This window comes from Protopterus annectens, chromosome 11.part0 (genome assembly GCF_019279795.1).
Source record: "Protopterus annectens isolate FY-2018-M chromosome 11.part0, PAN1.0, whole genome shotgun sequence".
Taxonomy (NCBI): Eukaryota; Metazoa; Chordata; order Ceratodontiformes; family Protopteridae; genus Protopterus; species Protopterus annectens.
Genome location: NC_056745.1, coordinates 456981305 through 457002343, shown reverse-complemented (window position 1 = coordinate 457002343; position 21039 = coordinate 456981305). Strand labels below are relative to the sequence as shown.

General features: G+C 38.3%; 1 protein-coding gene across 1 annotated transcript in view; it reads right to left on the bottom strand.

The window, feature by feature from the left end:
- Nucleotides 1-1225: 1225 nt before the first annotated feature.
- The window catches only part of LOC122814955 (homeodomain-interacting protein kinase 2-like), a 96812-nt gene continuing 76998 nt past the window's right edge, over nt 1226-21039 (bottom strand). Inside the window, exons 7-9 of the mRNA XM_044087214.1 lie at nt 20701-20883; nt 5805-5953; nt 1226-1266 (exon numbers count right to left, since the gene is read on the bottom strand). Of these exons, the coding sequence (XP_043943149.1) occupies nt 1226-1266; nt 5805-5953; nt 20701-20883 (373 nt within the window). The remainder of the gene's footprint in view (nt 1267-5804; nt 5954-20700; nt 20884-21039) is intronic.

Below are 21039 nucleotides of genomic sequence, written 5' to 3'. Positions count from 1 at the left end.
GAATTCAAGATGGTGGGCCCTGAGATAGTGATTAATACCAAAGGGGATTTTAAAATTTATAACTATTCAAAAATGGAAATTAAAGTGGAGCACGCAGATTTTTTAGCAAAAGGATTCACATTTGTCCCCTGTAGAAAAGGAAATCTGGTGGAGTCCCTTATTGATTTAAAGAAATACACAAGAAAATTAAATTAAAAAATTTGGTTCGGGCATGACACAAATATGGGAGGACAATTAAAAGGAAAATGTAAAAAGCCTAGTACTTTTAATCCACCTTTAAATAAAATGGTGGAATTGTTTGAAAAAAGTTGTGAAAAAGAAATAAGGAAAATGTATAGGTTCAATACACACAGGCTGATTACTCGAATTTAACAGAGGAAGAAAAGCAACTCATGCTCCATTTAGTCAAAGACCCCACCATTAGATTTATGAAGCCTGACAAGGGCAGTGGGGTGGTGGTCATGGAGAGAGGTGATTATTTGGATAGCATGAGTAATATATTAATGGAGGATTCATACCATGAAAGTTCTTTTAACGAAATTATGGTGGCATACAGAAAGATCGATTTGGCTTTGGATGACATGGTCTTCCAGGGCCAGATCGATGTGGATGAGTACCATTACCTCAAAAATGAGTATCCTAGGGTGCCAAATATATTTGGCATACCTAAGATACATAAAGGCTTGGTTGATGTGAAATTTCGGCCCATAGTGGATGGTAAAAGAAGTAAAACTCATTTTATTTCCAAGTACTTGGATGGCTTGATGCAAAAAGCTTTGTCTTTCTTTGATTATAGTAGTAAGGACTCCTGGCATTTCATTAATAAGTTAAATGGTTTTGTTCTAACAAATGAGGTTTTTCTGGTCACTATTGATGTAGTAAACCTGTTTTCAGTTTTTCCCCAAGATATAGGGACTATTTGGTTGGAACAACAGCTTCATAAAACCAAAATTTTGATCAAGATGAGATCAACAAAATAATTGTTTTAATGGATTTAGTGTTGAAAAACAATTACCTATGGTTTGAAGGGATATATTATAAGCAAGTTAAAGGAGTAGCAATGGGGGCCGCTTGTGCCCCCATTTTTGCCAATTTGATAATGTCATACTGGGAACAGGAGTACTTATTCAATAGCCAGTATAAGAACCAAATCACACACTACACCAGATTCCTGGACGATTTATTCCTGATTTGGAAAGGGACCGAGGATAGTCTTAATTAATTTTTAGTATACATTAATAGAACTGTAGAGTTTTTCAAATTCACCTTTGAATACAACAACGAACACATTATTTACTTAGCTGTTAATTTAACCATTGATTATTACCGGAAAATTTTTTTAACTAAAATACATAGGAAAAAAAAGTTTTCGAATTCGTATTTAGATTATGGGAGTTGCCACCCTGATTATCAGAAAAAGGAGTGGTAAAAGGCCAATTGATATGGGCAGCTAGGATGGTTAGTTCAGAAGCTGATTTTTTGATTGAGTTGGATTTTATTTGTAAAATGTTCAAGCAAAGGGGATATCCTGATTGGCTTTTGGAAAATTTAACTAAAGAGGTTATTTTTAAGTGCAGGCATGGGGAATACAAACCAATTTTGGGCTTTGGATTCATTAGAAATAATAGTTGTAGGAAAGTAAAGGAGGATTTTAACTTGTCTTTATTGCTAACATATAATAGGATGGCTAACTCCATCATTGAGGTGTTAAATGACCACTGGGATATCTTGAAGTGTGATGCAGGTATAGGTTCTAAAGTTGGAAAACACCCCAAGTACGTTTTTAGAAGACACAAATGTATTATGAACATTCTTGAGGGGGTGAGATCTACACACAAGACAAATAGAAGAGTGGGGAATTTCAAATGTAGTGTTTGTTCTTTTTGTCCACACATATTTGAAACTGGGGATTATGTGAAAATTAATGGATATAGTTTGCATATTGGGGGCCACTACAATTGTAATAGTAAAAGGGTGATTTATATGGCTAAATGTCAGAAATGTCCCATTTTCTATATAGGTAAAACTAGTAGGAAATTGAAAATTAGAATGGGAGAACATTTAGGTGACATTAAGCATGGTAGGGTAACCAGTGCACTATATAGGCACATAAGCAAACATACCACACATTGTTTCAAATTTTTGGTCTTGCAACACCTCAATGAGGATGAAAAAGGGGGTATTTTGGATGTGCACTTGGATATAATGAAATTAAAATGGCAATTGTTTATGGATGCCTCTAGATTTCCAGGCATTAATGAAACCATTAGTATTGCTAGCATTCTTAAACTTGACCAAATGTCAGGTTAGTTTATTTGAGAACTTAGGTTTTTAAAAAAAAAATTTTTTAAATTTGTTTTTGGTTTGTTAATGTATGTAAACACATTTTTAACATAAAACAATGTAACATTTTGTTTAAATCTTGTTTTTAAGAATTTTTAAAACAATGTGGTGGACTATGTTAACATTGGAAGTTTGATATTGCTTTAAGGATTTTAATTGTTGCTTAATTGAATAATTTATGGGTGTATTTAACTTGGTTGGGTAAGGTTGTGATTTTTGTTCTGAGGAGGTCTCTAGTGGAGAGGAAAGTGATGAACTGTTTGTGAATAAAGTTGGTGTCCTTTGGAGTGCTCACGTTTTTCTGGTTATTCTGTGATTCGGTGAGTTTTAGTTCTACTTACATGGGAATGTACCTTTTCTATGGGAGTTATTATTTAAGATTTCCAACATATTAGGGTAGCATAGAATTCTATGCAGATTCTTCTTATTCTTGAATAAAAATTGTGGATTCTCACCCACAATTTCTTTAATTAATGGATCAATAGTCAAGACCTTCCAATGCTTATAAATAATCTCTCTGACATCATTAAAGTCATTTGTATAAAACGTAGAAAACTTCTGTATGACTTTCACATCATTACTTGTATTCCCAGAACAGAAACATCTAGAATACATGTATCTACCAGACTCAGAGAAATATGGGGAGGCTCTCTCACTTTTGTATTGTTCAATACTTCAGTAGCAGTCTGATATTTCATGTAAATTATATGATCTGGCTAGCAGTCTCCCTTTAAGATCTATTAGTTCATTTTCATACCCTTCTTGGGTTGGATTAAGCCTTGAGGGTCTAATAGCTTGTCCTTTAATGATATTGTTAAAGACAAACTTCAGGTGCATACTCCTTCTGTGTAGCAGTGTGTTCCTATAACAAGACTTCCTATACACACCAGTATTAAGTTTACCATTACTCAGTCTCGCTATGTAAATATCCAAAAAGTGTATCTTATGAGTAGATTCATCCATTGTGAATTTTCAATAATCTGTGAGTTGATCTCATCAAAGAAAGTGTACAATTCACTTCTACTACCTGTCCACAAAAGAAAAAGATTATCTACAAAACGTTTGTAGAAGATCACAAATTTCTGGTAACTATGTAGCGGGAATAAATATTCCCTTTCCGATATAGCCATAACCAAGTTGGCGTAGCTATTGGCACAAGACTTGCCCATAGCTACGCCATCTTTCTGTATGAACATATCATTATTGAACACAAAAAACATTATTTTCTAGTACTATTTTGAGTAATGAACATAACAACTCTACTTTAGTAGATGTAAACTCACTATATTGCATAAGATACTTATGAATGTTCTGTGTGCCTGCTTGGTTAGGAATGACCGTAAACAATGATTTAACATCTAATGTCACTAGGAAATAAGCAAGGGTATCTTCTATTGAATCTATTCTAACATAAAGATCTAACAAAAACTGTTTTGTGTCTTTCAGAATAAATGAATTCTCATCAACTAGGAGCCTTAAAGATTTTTCAATGTAAACTGAAATGGGTTCAGTAATCCAACCCCTACCAGCGACTAACGGTCTCATCGGGGGGTGGGTTGGGTCCTTATGTATCTTTGGTAAATCTTGGATAACAGGTCATAGCAGTGACTCTGTTAGATTAACTGATGCATCTAATATATTGACCTTAGTAGATAGTATTAATACTGCTGTTACTAGTGATCACACCAGGTCTAGTCAGACTAGCAATGCTATAGATTTAGATGACAGAAACGTTATTATTAAGCCAGCTGATAAAGGCAGGCCAGTAGTAGTAATGGATATGGTTGAATACAACAGACATATGTATGAAATGCTTGATGAGAAGAAGTTTTACATGCCTATTCCCTTGCGAGATGTTCAAGATCATGTTATGTGGGTGTATGATACCCTAGAGGACTTAAAGAATTAAGAAATTATTAGTGCAGAGATGTTTACTTTTTTCTGGGTCGAGCATCCTTTATTACCTGTTAGCCAAGGTTTACCAAAGATACATAAGGACCCAACCCACCCCCCACCCCCGATGAGACCGATAGTGGCTGGTAGGGGTTGGATTACTGAACCCATTTCAGTTTACATTGAAAAATCTTTAAGGCTCCTAGTTGACGAGAATTAATTTATTCTCAAAAACACAAAACAGTTTTTGTTAGATCTTTATGTTAGAATGGGTTCAATAGAAGATACCCTTGCTTATTTCCTAGTGACATTAGATGTTAAATCATTGTTTACGGTCATTCCTAACCAAGCAGGCACACAGAACATTCCAAAGTATCTTATGCAATATACTGAATTTACATCTACTAAAGTAGAGTTGTTATGTTCATTACTCAAAATAGTACTAGAAAATAATGTTTTTTGTGTTCAATAATGATATGTTCGTACAGAAAGATGGTGTAGCCAACTTGGTTATAGCTATATCGGAAAGGGAATATTTGTCCCCGCTACATAGTTACCAGAAATTTGTGATCTTCTACAAACATTTTGTAGATGAACTTTTTCTTTTGTGGACAGGTAGTAGAAGTGAGTTGTACACTTTCTTTGATAAGATCAACTCACTTACAGATTATTTAAAATTCTCAATGGATGAATCTACTCATAAGATACACTTTTTGGATATTTACATAGTGAGACTGAGTAATGGTAAACTTAATACTGGTGTGTATAGGAAGTCTTGTTATAGGAACACACTGCTACACAGAAGGAGTATGCACCCGAAGTTTGCCTTTAACAATATCATTAAAGGACAAGCTATTAGAGCCTCAAGGTTTAATCCAACCCAAGAAGGGTATGAGAATGAACTAATAGATCTTAAAGGGAGACTGCTAGCCAGATCATATAATTTACATGAAATATCTGACTGCTATTGAAGTGTTGAACAATACAGAAGTGAGAGAGCCTCCCCATATTTCTCTGAGTCTGGTAGAGACATGTATTCTAGATGTTTCTGTTCTGGGAATACAAGTAATGATGTGAAAGTCATACAGAAGTTTTCTACGTTTTATACAAATTACTTTAATGATGTCAGAGAGATTATTTATAAGCATTGGAAGGTCTTGACTGTTGATCCATTAATTAAAGAAATTGTGGGTGAGAATCCACAAATTTTATTCAAGAATAAGAATAATCTGCATAGAATTCTATGCTACCCTAATATGTTGGAAATCTTAAATAATAACTCCCATAGAAAAGGTACATTCCCATGTAATAATTGTAACGTTCCTATATTTACATAGTAAGTTTGTTCATCCAGTTAATTCACAATGTTTTCAGTTTGAGGTAGTAGCTAACTGTAACACTGAACATGTAATCAATCTGGCATTGTGCACCTGTTGCCCTGCATTCTATGTAGGTAAAACTGATAGAAGGTTCAGAGACAGGATTAGAGAACACCTTTATCAAATACGTATTCGATCTAGCACTAATGCCTTATCTAAGCATGTTCTTGAGACAGATACTAAACATACATTTCAGTTCATGGTTCTTCAGGTGAATAACCCCAGTTCTAGAGGGGGAGATATCAGAAATTATACGGAAAGAATGGAAATCAAATGGATTATCAAATTCAAGACACGTTAGTCCAGGTTTGAATGATAAAATTCCATTAAAATCTGTTCTGAAAAACAGGAGATTAGTTGTTAAATAGAAATTCATATATTTGGTTTTAGTTATTATCAGTGTTTGGAGTGGATTTTTATTTATTATGTTTTTTATATACCTATGTATGTGCATTCTATTTGAATGTTATTTTAATGTTTGATTTCGTATGATGGAAATACTTTTGTATTTCTGTATCTATTAGTATATGCCTATCTCATTTAGCCTCGGACTTTAAAATTTTTGATGATGTCATTGGGATTAATTATTCAATTAATTATTTACTATATATAGGACAGTTAAAGGTTTTAGTATCTGTTTGCTAATGGTTTGAGAAAGCCTTTTGCCGAAAGCGCTTACCTATTTTATGTGCCTGTATTAAAGATGCTTTATTTTATCTGGAACGATTTATTCTTGGACATTACAACACTTTTTGCTATCTAACTGGTATTCAACTGATGCTGGAAACTTTATTTTGTGCTGGGTTGCTCCTAAGGGTTATTATCTACTTTTTTTACAACTTACTGTGTGACTGGCTTCGGAGCATTTATCCCTTGGTGGTTTGCTTTTCATTTATTTGTTAAACAATACAAATCAGCCATTGATCTTTTAAAGCCCACAGAGGAGCACTCTTGTCAACAGCAGGAAAGCTCGGGCTTGGAGCTCAAACTTGTAATTTTTAGGAAGCTCAGTGTAAGCTGACTAATGGTTTGGGTGCATGGAAGCTGCTGTGAAGATTTGGAAGCTGTCTGTCTGTTATATCCTGAGCCAAATATAACCCATATAGCTAACGTTACTGCAGCAGTGACCAATATGATGAATATCAACAGTTTACATGCACTATAAAAAGGGTTTTTAGGTGCTCAAAGCACAAATCAATATAACTGCATGAACAGGAATCACCAACACAGTCATAACAGACAGTTCAAGGAAACAAGACTCACTGCACTTTCAATGTAACTAAATGCAGAAGAATCACTTTATTTCTTACATCTAGGCTGTGTTGTGCTATGAGGATACATAGTCCATTGTGAGAATAGGATGTATCAGGGTTGCCAGATGTCCCGATTTGAGCGGGACAGTCCCAAATTCAACAGACAAATCCCAAGTCAAGCATTGCACTCTGAAAATCTTGATTGAACAAAAAAGCCTACAGAAAACTAATTTAGATAAGCTATTCATTTAAGTGGAAAACATAAATTTGGTCAACTTATTGATAATTTTCATAACTGTCCAACTCTACTACGAAAATTATAAAGACATAGCTGCACGGCTCAGTCAGACGCTCCAACTTTGAAATAAAAGGTCATACTAACCTGTCACTACCCATTACAAGAAACTCATCTACCTTTTCCTTTTGCAAAGTTATTCAAATCCTGTGACCCACTTACATGCCATAAATGCAGGAATATATTGCTATAATCTTACATTACAAAATCAACACTACTCATTTTGACAGTGAAAGAAGTAAACCCCCCCCAAAAATGTAAACAAAGCATAAAAGATAACCCGCGTGTTTAAAACAGTTCTCAGCAGTATGTGACACCATGAATAATTGTATTCACAGAATTTCAAACAACCCACCCTTGCAACATAGCTCTTACAAATGCAAGTTACTATAAAGTAGATCTACATTTATATCAGAACAAATAAGCCTATTCAAAATCTTTCTGCAGAATCTGCGACTGACAATGAATGAAACACTGCACTGTTTTCTAGTACTTCCAGCACATAACCTTATAACACATGGGGACATCCATCCCAACCCTGGCCCACCCACACCCAATAACCTTTACTCCCCAACCACAACCCCCACAGTCAAGCTAACCCTGTCTACTCCCACTAGTTCCCTCCTAGCATTTCACCTAAATATTAGAAGTATTAACAATAAGATTCCCAACCTACACGCCCTCCTAGCAACCCACTCCCCAGACATTATGTGTCTGTCTTATGGACACCTGGCTAAAACCTAGTACTGCTGATAATGAAATATTACCACCAGGATATAATATTCACTGGTTAGACTGTACTACAAGGAAAGGAGGTGGGATAGCAGTCCTTTACAAAAATACTCTAACTGTTAATAGAGACACCATTCAACCACCCCAATTCAATAATGCAGACCTCCTCATAACCAAACTACAGAATAACCAGAACGAATGCTTGAACATCATCTGTGCTTACATTCCACCAGGCAACAACTTAAATACCTTAGAGGATATCCTATACTGGTTATCCACTTCCTATCCCCAAGAAACCATAGTTCTTGGTGACTTCAATACCGACTGGCACCCCTGCTCCTCCAAACCCCCCCCCTCACCCCTATAAACTTATCTGGGTTTAAACAGACCATAACCTCTCCTAATAGGATAAACAAACCGACCAACAGGGAAAGTATCCTAGACTGGATCCTAGTTAATAATCAACCCCAAATGTACACAGCTGGCACTCTCCCTGATGACCTTAACGACCATTTACTAACCTACCCAGCCACTGGGGATGCACAAGCCAGTGCATTTCTTTGTGCCAGTCCCAAGCCCGGATAAATGGGGAGGGTTGCATCAGGAAGGGCATCCGGTGTAAAACCTCTGCCAAATTACTTATGCGGAGAACATTTCATGTTTCCATACCACATCGGTCGAGGCCCGGGTTAACAATGACCGCCACCAGTACTGACAGCCAACAGAGTGCTGGTGGAAATTGGGCTACTGTTGGCCGAAGAAGAAGAGGAGGGGGAAGGCATGCCTGAAGGCAGGAAGAGTAGAGGAAGGTTAGGAGTGTAGTAGTGAGGGTAGGAACTTTGAATGTTGGCAGTATGACTGACATAGGGAGAGAACTAGTTGATATGATGGAGAGAAGGAAGGTTGATATATTGTGCGTGCAAGAGACCAGATGGAAGGGAAGAAGGCCAGGTGTATAGGAGGTGGGTTCAAATTGTTCTACCATGGTGTGGATGGTAGGAGAAATGGGGTAGGGTTTATCCTAAAGTAACAGTATGCCAAGAGTGTTTTGGAGGTGAAGAGAGTGTCTGATAGAGTGATGTTTATGAAGCTTGAAACTGATGGTGTAATGATGAATGTTGTTAGTGCATATGCTCCACAAGTTGGGTGTGCTATGGATGACAAAGAAAAATTTTGGAGTGAGTTGGATGAAGTGGTGGTGAGTGTACCCAAGGGTGAGAGACTAGTGATTGGAGCAGACCTCAATGGGCATGTTGGTGAAGTGAACAGAGGGGATGAGGAAGTGATGGGTAGGTATGGTGTTAAGGAGAGGAATGCAGAAGGTCAGATGATTGTGGATTTTGCGAAAAGGATGGACATGGCTGTGGTGAATACACATTTTAAGAAGAGGGAGGATCATAGGGTGATGTACAAGAGTGGAGGAAGATGCACTCAGGTGGATTATATCCTATGTAGGAGGGTCAGTCTGAAGGAGACTGTAAAGTGTTGACAGGGGAAAGTGTAGTTAAGCAGCATAGATTGGTGGTCTGTAGGATGACGTTGGTCATCAAGAAGAGGAGGAGAAGTGTGAAAGCAGTGCCAAGGATTAAATGGTGGAAGTTAAAAAAGGGTGATTGTGAGGTGGAGTTCAGGGAAGAGTTAAGACAGGCACTGGGAGGCAGTGAAGAGTTACCGAATAGCTGGGAAACTAATGCAGAGCTAGTAAGGGAGACTGCTAGAAAGGTGCTTGGTGTGACATCTGGACAGAGGAAGGAGGACAAGGAGACCTGGTGGTGGAATGAGGAAGTGCAGGAGTGTTTACAGAGGAAGAGGCTGGCGAAGAAGAAGTGGGATTGCCAAAGAGACGAAGAAAGTAGACATGAGTATAAGGAGATGAGACGCATGGCAAAGAGAGAGGTGGCGAAGGCTAAGGATAAGGCATATGGAGAGTTGTATGAGAGATTGGACACTAAAGAGGGAGAAAAGGACCTGTACCAATTGGCTAGACAGAGGGACAAAGCTGGGAAAGATGTGCAGCAGGTAAGGGTGATAAAGGATAGTGAGGGAAACGTACTCACAAGTGAGGAGAATGTGTTGAGTAGATGGAAAGAGTACTTTGAAGGGCTGATGAATGAAGAGAATAAGAGAGAAAGAAGGTTGGATGATGTGGGGATAGTGAATCAGGAAGTGAAACTGATTAGCAAGGAGGAAGTAAGGTCAGCTATGAAGAGAATGAAGAATGGAAAGGCTGTTGGCCCAGATGACATACCAGTGGAAGCATGGAGGTGCTTAGGTGAAATGACAGTGGAATTTTTAACCAGATTGTTTAATGAAATTTTGGAAAGTCAGAGGATGCCTGAGGAGTGGAGAAAAAGTGTTTTGGTACCTATCTTTAAGAATAAGGGTGATGTGCAGAGCTGCAGTAACTACAGAGGGATAAAATTGATCAGTCACAGCTTGAAGTTATGGGAAAGAGTAGCGCAAGCTAGGTTAAGAAGGGAGGTGATGATTAGTGATCAGCAGTATGATTTCATGCCAGGAAAGAGCACTACAGATGCAATATTTGCTCTGAGAGCATTGTTGGAGAAATACAGAGAAGGTCAGAAGGAGTTGCATTGTGTCTTTGTGGACTTAGAGAAAGCATATGACAGGGTGCCTAGAGAGGAGTTGTGGTATTGTATGAGGAAGTCAGGAGTGGCAGAGAAGTATGTAAGAGTGGTACAGGATATGTATGAGGGTAGTTTGACATTGGTGACGACTGCGGTGGGAGTGACAGATACGTTTAAGGTGGAGGTGGGATTACATCAAGGATCAGCTCTGAGCCCTTTCTTATTTGCAGTAGTGATGGACAGGTTGACAGATGAGATCAGACAGGAGGCCCCATGGACTACGATGTTTGCAGATGACATTGTGATATCTAGTGAGAGTAGGGACCAGGTTGAGGAGACCCTGGAGAGGTGGAGATATGCTTTAGAGAGGAGAGGAATGAAGGTCAGCAGGGCTAAAACATTATATATGTGTGTAAATGTGAGGGAGGGTAGAGGAATGGTGAGGATGCAGGGAGTAGAGTTGGTAAAGGTGGATGAGTTTAAGTACTTGGAATCAACGGTTCAGAGTAATGGTGAGTGTGGAAGAGAGGTGAAGAACAGAGTACAGACAGGGTGGAATGGGTGGAGAAGAGTGTCAGGAGTGATTTGTGACAGACGGGTATCAGTAAGAGTGAAAGGGAAGGTCTACAAGAGGGTAGTGAGACCAGCTATGTTATATGGGATGGAGATGGTGGCATTGACGAAAAGGCAGGAGTCAGAGCTGGACGTGGCAGAGTTAAAGATGGTAAGATTTGCACTGGGTGTGACTAGGGTGGACAGGATTAGGAATCAGTATATTAGAGGGTCATCTCAGGTTGGACAGTTTGGAGACAAAGCAAGAGAGGCGAGATTGCGTTGGTTTGGACATGTGCTGAGGAGGGATGCTGGGTATACTGGGAAAAGGATGCTAAGGATGGAGCTGCCAGGGAAGAGGAAAAGAGGAAGGCCTAAGATAAGGTTTATGGATGTGGTGAGAGAGGACATGCAGGTGGTTGGTGTGAAAGAGCATGATGCAGAGGACAGGAAAAAATGGAAACAGAAGATCTGCTGTGGCGACCCCTAACGGGAACAGCCGAAAGAAGATGATGATCATAAAACATAAGGCAGGAAACTCTCACCAGACCAATTATAAAACACTTAGAAACAGGAAAAACGTTGACACTGCTATATTCCTAAATGAACTAAAAGCAGTTGACTGGTCAAAACTAAAAAAATCTACCATTAGAAGAGGCTATTGCTCACTTTAGCACTAAATTCCTAAGTATCCTTGATTCCCATGCTCCAGCACGTACAATAAAATCTAGATCAAACACAGCACCATGGCTCACAAAAGATATCAAATCTAAAATCAAAACTAGAAACAGAGCCTGGGCCAGCTGGAGAACAACTAAAGCCCCACTTGACCATCTAAAATATCGTCAACTTAGGAATGATACAAAAAATCTATTTTACTAGATAAAAAAGCTTCTACCAAAGTATCCTACAAAAACACCAAAACAACCCTCAAAAGTTCTGGGCAGGCTTAAATCAACTACTTCATCCAGGTCATTCTACCACCCCCACCCCAGATAACCACACCCATAGTTCCCCAGAGACCATAGCCGGTGCTTATAATAACTTTTTCACTGAAACAATCCAATCCCTAGCAAATCAACTAACCCCCACAAACTTAAACCACACTCCTAATCTACCCACTAATCACCCCCAATTTAACTTCCAACCAATATCCACTAGTTTTATCAAAACACTTATAAAAAACTAAAACCTACCACCCTCACTGCTGACATCCTCCCTGCAGAGTACCTACAAATAGCTGCAGATGCCATTGCATATCCCATATCTATCCTGATCAACAGAACCTTATCCGAAAGCACTATCCCCTCCCTCTGGAAAATATCCCACGTCATCCCACTCCATAAAGGTGGTAGCTCTACAGGCATATCCAACTATAGACCCATTGCCATTCTTTCCCCACTAGCCATAATAATGGAGAAGTGTGTACATTAGCAACTAATGCAATACCTTACACAGAATAACTTACTATCCAACTCCCAGCATGGTTTCAGGCCATACCACAGCACCAGTTCAGCCCTCCTTTCCTTTACTAATGCCATAAACCAAAACAGGAATGACAATAGGCTATCGTCCACCATCTTTCTTGACCTATCAAAAGCCTTTGACATGGTCAACCATGAACTTCTCATTCTTTCACTAAAATCTGTTTCCCTCAACAAGCCTGCTATCCAGTGGTTCCAGTCCTACCTGACTGGTAGACAACAGGTGGTACTATGGCAGGACAAACTCTCCAGCCAGCTACCTCTCACACTTGGTGTCCCTCAAGGCTCCATACTAGGTCCACTACTCTTCTCTATTTTTATCAATAATCTTCACACTGCTATCCCTAAAGCTACCTGTATTCAGTATGCAGATGGTTCCACTCTGATCTGCTCAGCCACCTCCCCATCCGAACTGCAAATCCTAACCTAAAATACATTTAACACTATTGAGAACTGGCTCACCAACCAACGCCTACTGCTGAACCCCAATAAAACTAAACTTCTACTCTTCACCCCACTAGTAGATCTGCCACACTTTCATTCTCTGTCACATCTAACAATGGTACCACTATCTCCCCAGATCAACACACCAAACGTCTAGGGGTTATCATAGACAATAATCTCAAATTTGACCTACAGGTCAACAAAACAATACCAACCATCAATAAAAATCTTGTATCACTGTATAGAAACAAGACATTTTTAACCCCACTGGCTAGGACTGCAATTGTCCAGTCACACCTACTCTCTACTCTTTTATATGCCTCGCCTGTACTCTCAAACCTCAACAAATGCGAACTAGGTAAGCTGTCCCATAGCTATAACCATATTGCCAGATTCGCCACTGGCTCCACCTATACAACCCACCACTGCCAGAACCTGAAACAACTAGAGTGGCTAGAACTGCCCAGCTTAATTCAATTCAATCAGCTCTTAATAGCGCACAAAATTCTGTACCACCCTGAGGATACCCCCTCACTTATAAATATTAGTAAGCCATATAGCAACCTGAGATCCCTATGGTCAGCCAACAAACTACTGGTCCAAACCCACAAAGCTAATAACTATGCTGGTGGATCCCTGTTTGCCAACTTTGTTGGCAAAACCTGGAATTCGTTGCCAAACTATATAACCCTACAATCCTCCAAAAGTCTCTTAAAAAAACCTCAAACAGTATCTCAAAGTGAACTTGCCTTGTCCATGTACCAACCCTGATTAAGTTATAAACTGAAAGCATAATCTGTAAATATCATAACATGCAACTACGTCATCAAGCTCTATATCCAATCTGACATCTCTTGCTTTTAATTGTGTCTGTCCATGACAATTGTGAGTCCCTACTAGGGAACACTACTAAGTCATTGTACATAATCACTTTGTTTTAAATTTTCTAATGTTATCCAGCTTCTTGTGTAATCTATGTAAGTTTGTCTATTTGGAGCTTTTCTCCCCGGGCCTCCACTGAAAATGGATATGTATCCAGTCACACTATCCCAGTAAATAAATAAATAAATAAATATAACGCACACACTGTCACTTCATTAAAAATAAAAAAAAAGTTCAACAGTATTAAAACCTACCCAATCCTAAACCCTCCACAAACATTCCAGAAGTATGCCAGGGTTAATTCAAATCTAAAGGAATTGACTGCTTACATCATTATGGAATGTCTACCTGATTTTGACCGTTTTGTACATCATATATTTACTCTGGGTGAGGTGAAGTGTCAGAAAGAAAACCAGTTATAGGCCAGTCAAATTGCATACAAATATATCATTCACACCTATCAACTATCTAGATTTTCTCAGAATGTCCAGATTTTTGCATCATATTTCTGGTCTGTTCCTCATATTTATTTTGTCTGTTCCACGTAAAATTTGTGGTTTTCTGGCAAATCATTAAGGATTGTGCCTCATTTTGTCTTGTTGTAGGGTAAAGGCAATAAAAGCCTACTAGGGGCTGGTAGAGTATAGGCACATTGAAAGGGACAGGAAAGCTCTGAAAGAGTTTTTAATTTAGTCTAGAAAAGAAGCTGTCATTGAAGAAATGGATAATTAGTAGGGCATATAAAATATTACATGACAACTGTAAGAATCAATTAGTAGGGTAGAAAATACTTGGAAAAGATAAAATTGCAAGGCAGTTCACAAAGGAACACTTGGAAAGAAATTTGTAAGCTCCCACATATGCAACAAAGTCCACAATATTTAGGGGTTTTGCGCAGAAATGCTTGCATTGGTATTTTATACCCCTAGCAGACTTCAGAGGATTTTTCCTCAGCTAGATAACAAATGCTAGAGGTATGACAGGGAAGAAAGATAACTGGGTGCACATTTTTCGAAAATGTATTTGGGTTGGAAGGTTTTAAAAAGTCATTACCAAACACTTTGGCAAAATCCTTTTGGGAGAAAGAAATGACTGTATTTAAAGAAATTATTATTTTGAGCTGGGACATACAATCTGAATTGAGCAGACATAGTAAAGCATTACTGAGTTTAATGTTAATAGTTGCCAAAAAAAGAAATTACTAGAAAATGGAAATCAAAGATCTAAACCATCTGTAATTGAAGTACTGCATATTGTAACAGAGATAAAAGAACTGGAGATGAGGCCTGTAGAAAAGAGAGAGAGAGCAGCTTCTATAGCAATAAATTTGTGGAAACAATATGAGTGAGGTTAAAAACATACATACACACATATATATGTATATATAAAATGACATATACCCTACATATGTAGGGTAGAATTGACAATTTTGAAAATAGAGTTAGGAGAAATAATATTCATATTCATATTATAGGGCTACCATAGAAAGTAGAAGGAAATGAGCCAATAAGCTTTATTATGAATAAACTGCACAGGTTGTTAGGGGTTTCTAAACAGTTCTTTATAAAGCAAGCTGAAAGAATCAACCATAGGCTGAGAATGACAACTATCCAAGGCACAATTTGGACAGGGAAAGAATTTTATGGAAGCCAAGACAGCTAGGTCCAGATCTAAAACTGACAGGTTCCATAATTTATCTGCTGTTTGCTGACACACACTATCACTGATGCCCTATCTCCAGATATTCGAGTGTCAAGGAAAAGAGAGAGACCAAGTACCCCCTCCGCTACCAAAGCAACAAATGTTTTTGGAAGGGTCAAGAAAGCTCCGTGATCAACACTCATTAGGGCACAAGTTAAAGACATGCTGAATCTGTCACTTGCCAAGAACAAGGCTACTTCCTACTTAATGCAATCATCTGCGTAATTGTAAAGGGTATTGATGGTGGCCTGAACCCACTTCTTAACGGAGGCTACACTTAAACAACCTTCTTAAATTTGTTTCTGACATTTTTTTTTTGGCGCTTGAAATGGTGGCTGTCCCGACCTGTGATTTTGGAAATCTGGCAACCCTGACATGAATAGGTGGAAAAATTATATCATATCAACATGGCAGTACCCATAGTGGCCATTTAGAGGTACAGCAAATTAAAATATAATAGCAAACAGAATGATTCTGATGTTAGTAATACAGCAAATTATCAAAATATTAAGAACACATATCACACACACACACACACACACACACACACACACACACACACACACACACGCACGAGCGGTGTGTGTATGTGTGTGTGTGGTTTCCTTTAAAAAAAACAGTTTTATGAAACCAGCTGTAGATCTGCTAACATTTTTAAAGCTTCAGAAAGGTTTTGCTGAATGTGTAAATATCTTAAACAGTGGTTTAATAGTCTCTCATATAATCCTGTCCAGACATGTAGTCTTTCCTAATGCCGCTTGTTTGTGTCATGTCTCACATAATGTGTTCCCTCTACATTTTGACACTGGGAAATGCCTTCTAAACTTCAACTATATTGTGAATGCATGCTAGAACATAAATATCCATGTCTGACTGGCCGACTTCATAGTGCCAGTGTTTTAAATCCATTTACTGTGAACAGTTTTCGAGAAAACTGTTCCTAAACTGTTTACTCCTCTGGCTATTTTTTCACCCTTAATATAAATGGTTGCATCTTTAAAATGGTTTGATGTACTCTCAGGAAATTTCCAGAGAATGATACCAGGATAGATACCAATAAAGCATAGTAAAACTGTAAAGTGAGGTCCAAAAGCAAAAAAAAAACGGCTATATTTCACAATGTAATGAGAAAACTGTTATTCTTAAGTGCCACAATAGTTAAAAAGAATGAAAATAGCACTTTTATACAGACGTACGTATTGGTTTTATACAGACGTACGTATTGGTTTTATACAGACGTACGTATTGGCTTTATACAGACGTACATATTGGTTTTATACAGACATACGTATTGGTTTTATACAGACGTACATATTGGTTTTATACAGACGTACATATTGGTTTTATACAGACGTACATATTGGTTTTTTACAGATGTACGTATTGGTTTTATACAGACGTACGTATTGGTTTTATACAGACGTACATATTGGTTTTATACAGACGTACGTATTGGTTTTATACAGACGTACATATTGGTTTTATACAGACGTACGTATTGGTTTTATACAGACGTACGTATTGGTTTTATACAGACGTACATATTGGTTTTATACAGACGTATGTATTGGTTTTATACAGACGTACATATTGGTTTTATACAGACGTACGTATTGGTTTTATACAGACGTACATATTGGTTTTATACAAGACGTACATATTGGTTTTATACAGACGTACATATTGGTTTTATACAGACGTACATATTGGTTTTATACAGACTTACATATTGGTTTGGCCTGAATTTACAGCACTGCTATACATGGAAGGTGTTGGTAGCTTTTGCAAGTGTTACCCTGAAAAGAACTGATAGGTTTACTCTTATTTTAAACCAAACATTTTACAAATTTTGACGTTTATAAATATTAAAAGGCAATTCTGACCTTAATTTCATCCAACATACATGTCATTTTCTATATATTGCTTCTATATATTTTTATAGAGTTTTCTGGGCAACATAATTGGGTAATCAGCTTTCTGCAGTGTAATGCATGACTTATAATTACCAGGGATAAAGAGACAGGGCAATCTCAAATATATACACTTCTGTATGAACAAGTAAAACATGCATCTTTTGCTTTAACATTTATAATGACAAAAATACTACTTTTCCAGAAATAAATATTATTCTGATTTCACAGAATATACTATTGGTATAATAGATATATTTACTTTAGCTTGTCATCCAGAAAAATTTATTTGCTGTGGACCAAATTGCAATAAGAGTAGCCCAGATTAGTATCACCTGAGGTGGCATTTCTGCTACTAGGGGAACTTTGGCCAGGGCATCAGGGAACTTTCCCCCTACTCTTTTCAATAGGTGCCATGGGATCTTTAACCTACACCTGTGCTAGCACCAACTCAAAGAGAAGACGCCTTGGTTTAACATTTAATCCGATGGATGATATGCACAGGAGTGCAGGAGTGCAGCACCCCACTTATTCTGTACTACAGAGTCAGCACTCAATCTGCCTGGTGTAGGAAATGAACCAGCAAAAACAGACAAGTCCAGCACTAAGGTTAACCGTTAATGTTAATGGAGACAACTCTAGTATAGAAACAAAACGCAAACTCCAAAAATACGGACATGTTGAACGTTAAAAATATTTAATAACTCACAAACTCACATATGGAGACAACTCTAGTATAGAAACAAAACGCAAACTCCAAAAATGCGGACACGTTGAACGTTAAAAATATTTAATAACTCACAAACTCACTGTAGGAAAAAAACCCACAGCCTTTTTGCACCATAATGACATAATGGTTAAGCTGTTTACCTTAAAGACACAAGGTGCAGGGTTTGATTCTCACATGGGGTAACTGTCTAGGGTTCATACGGCCCAAAAGGGCAGTTAGTCTAGTACTAATCTATGAACCTATGAACTGACACTCCTACTCAGAAACTATGGCATACTGCGGAGGTATTATAGAGAATGTAAGGTGGATCCTTAAGTGAACTATTTTGCCAGAAAAAAAGGGTACACAGAGAGTCTGTTTCAAAAAGCTGCTTGTCTTAATTTTCTATTTCTGGTACTGAAATCCCCAGAAAGGAAATTGTTCAGTTCCACTTTACTTACAAATTCAGTTAATTTCAGCTTTACACAAAACAGCTTTTATTGGGTTGGTTGAATATTTTACAGTAAAATAGCTGAGTAACATATACTGAAACCACAATGTAGAATCCCAATTAATAAATCATAGCCCTAGAAATGCTTAAAAGGGCAAGCAGTGGAAGATCAAGACATTTACAAAGAGGATCCTACCTAGTCTGACACATTACATGTGTGTGTGTGTGTGTGTGTGTGTGTGTGTGTGTGTGTGTGTGTGTGTGTGTGTGTGTGTGTGCCCGCGTGTGTATATTTGTGGAGGATGAAATCACATCATGCCAAGCAGCAGGCTTTGACTTTCAATTTGGTTTTGTAAAACTAGATAATGCCTGCTCAACCTGGTTGACTTCTTTGAGTCAGTCACCAGAGCTGTGGATGAGGGCAAGGCAGTTCATACAGACTACCTCGATCTGGGCAAGGTCTTTGATACCATTCCCCACCATTCCCCACTCAGAAATTATTGACCAAAACTAGGCATCAACCCCTGTATCACTAGGTGGGTTGCAAATTGGCTCACAGATAGAACCCACAGTGTGAAAGTAGTGGACTTCAAGTCAGACTGCTGACCAGTCACGGGTGGAGTCCCACAGGGATCGGTCCTGGGTCCTCTCCTGTTTGCCATCTGCTTCTCAGAAGTCCAGGCCAACACGGAGGGACTCTGGCTGACCAAGTTCTCAGACAACTGCAAGCTGGGAGCCATTAATTACTCCTCAAGTGATATAGACAGCCTACAGAAAGGCCTCACTGAGACCAATGACTGGTGTCAAAACCATGACCTTAAGCTTAATGCCAAAAAATGCGTCGTCATCCCCTTTGGGAAAAAATCAGTTCCCACTAATTACCACATCGATGAGAGCCTGCTGAACACAGAAAGCATTATAAGAGATCTGGGGACACAGGTTGACAACAACCTCTCCTTCAACCACCACATTGCCACTGTGGTCAGAAAGTCCTTCTATGTGGCACATCTTATTACCAAGGGTTTTGCATCCAAGAAGAAAGAGGTCATCATCCCTCTCAACTCTTCCCTCATTAGGCTAGTCATCAAATATAATGCCCCATTTGGCATGTACATCAGTAGACATATGCAACAGCTGGAAAGGCCACAAAAGTACCTCACAAAGAGGATCCTAGGCCTTAAACACGTCCTACACAGACAGACTCAAAAAACTCCAGCTATTTTCTGTCTCATATCGTCTACTAAGAGGCGATCTCTGCTTGACTTACAAAGCCAAGTCTGACTCAGCTGTGTTAGAAATGCTACATCTAAAGAAATCCCAATCCCTCTGCAGTACACACTCCAGAGACCTCAGCCTCATTACCACAATCAACATAACATGCTGGAGGGACAGGTTCATAACCCAGAGACTGCCCATGCTCTGGAATAGACTTCCCATACATGTCAAGCAGAGCATCTCACTGGCCCTCTTCAAGAGAAATCTGGATGAGTGGATGGGAAATAGAAAGTTTACCCTGGGATCACTCCAGTGGCTCTACTTGATAGAGGCACTGGGAACTAACGTCGGGCGGCACAAATCCAGGGTACTTCTATGGGCTAGGCTTGTAAAGGCTCCAGAGCCATTAGCCTAGTACACACCTATGAACCTATGAAAAGGAGGAGGTGTATTTCATAGTATCATCCCTTGGTATAACCACTGACTGTTAAATTGTGTCCCCCTTCCCCCATGAACATCTTAACCCAGTAATTCAAGCAATACAATGAAGGTTTAGTCACTGATTATGTCATCAGACATGACTACTTCCATTTGTTAATATGGATACCATCATCTTTCTCAATTGCTTCCATCTGCTGAGTCAAATTCTTTTCACTGTTTTTTTTTCAAAAGATGCACACACATAAATATATATCTATATATATATATATATATATATATATATATATATATATATATATACTTACAAACACACATGCGTGTGCACACACATGTATATATATTACCCTTTACATTTAGATAGGAGCTTATAAGTAACCTGTCTTACATGAACTACATTGCTTGCTATTGTACTGTTTGTGGCCACCTACCTGGAGGAAGAGTGGGTCAATTTATTTTTCCAGTGAAAGAAGATGTTGGTTGATTGCTGCTTCATTAGAGGATCTAAACCAGCATTTGGCAGCTCAGTAGATGGCAGTTTGTTATTTCTTTCTAGCAAGACGGGCTGATTTATGATGGGATTGCAGTGCTGACCATAATGCGCATGAGAAATTCTGCAATACCAAGAGCAAAATCAAGTGTTATAAATAAGTCAAAGCTTTAATATTACAGCAGACTTTTAAACACGCATCAGACACCATTAAATATAATACTTGAACTAACACATTTAACTTGCTATATACTTGGATCAAAAGATATTCAGACTTCGA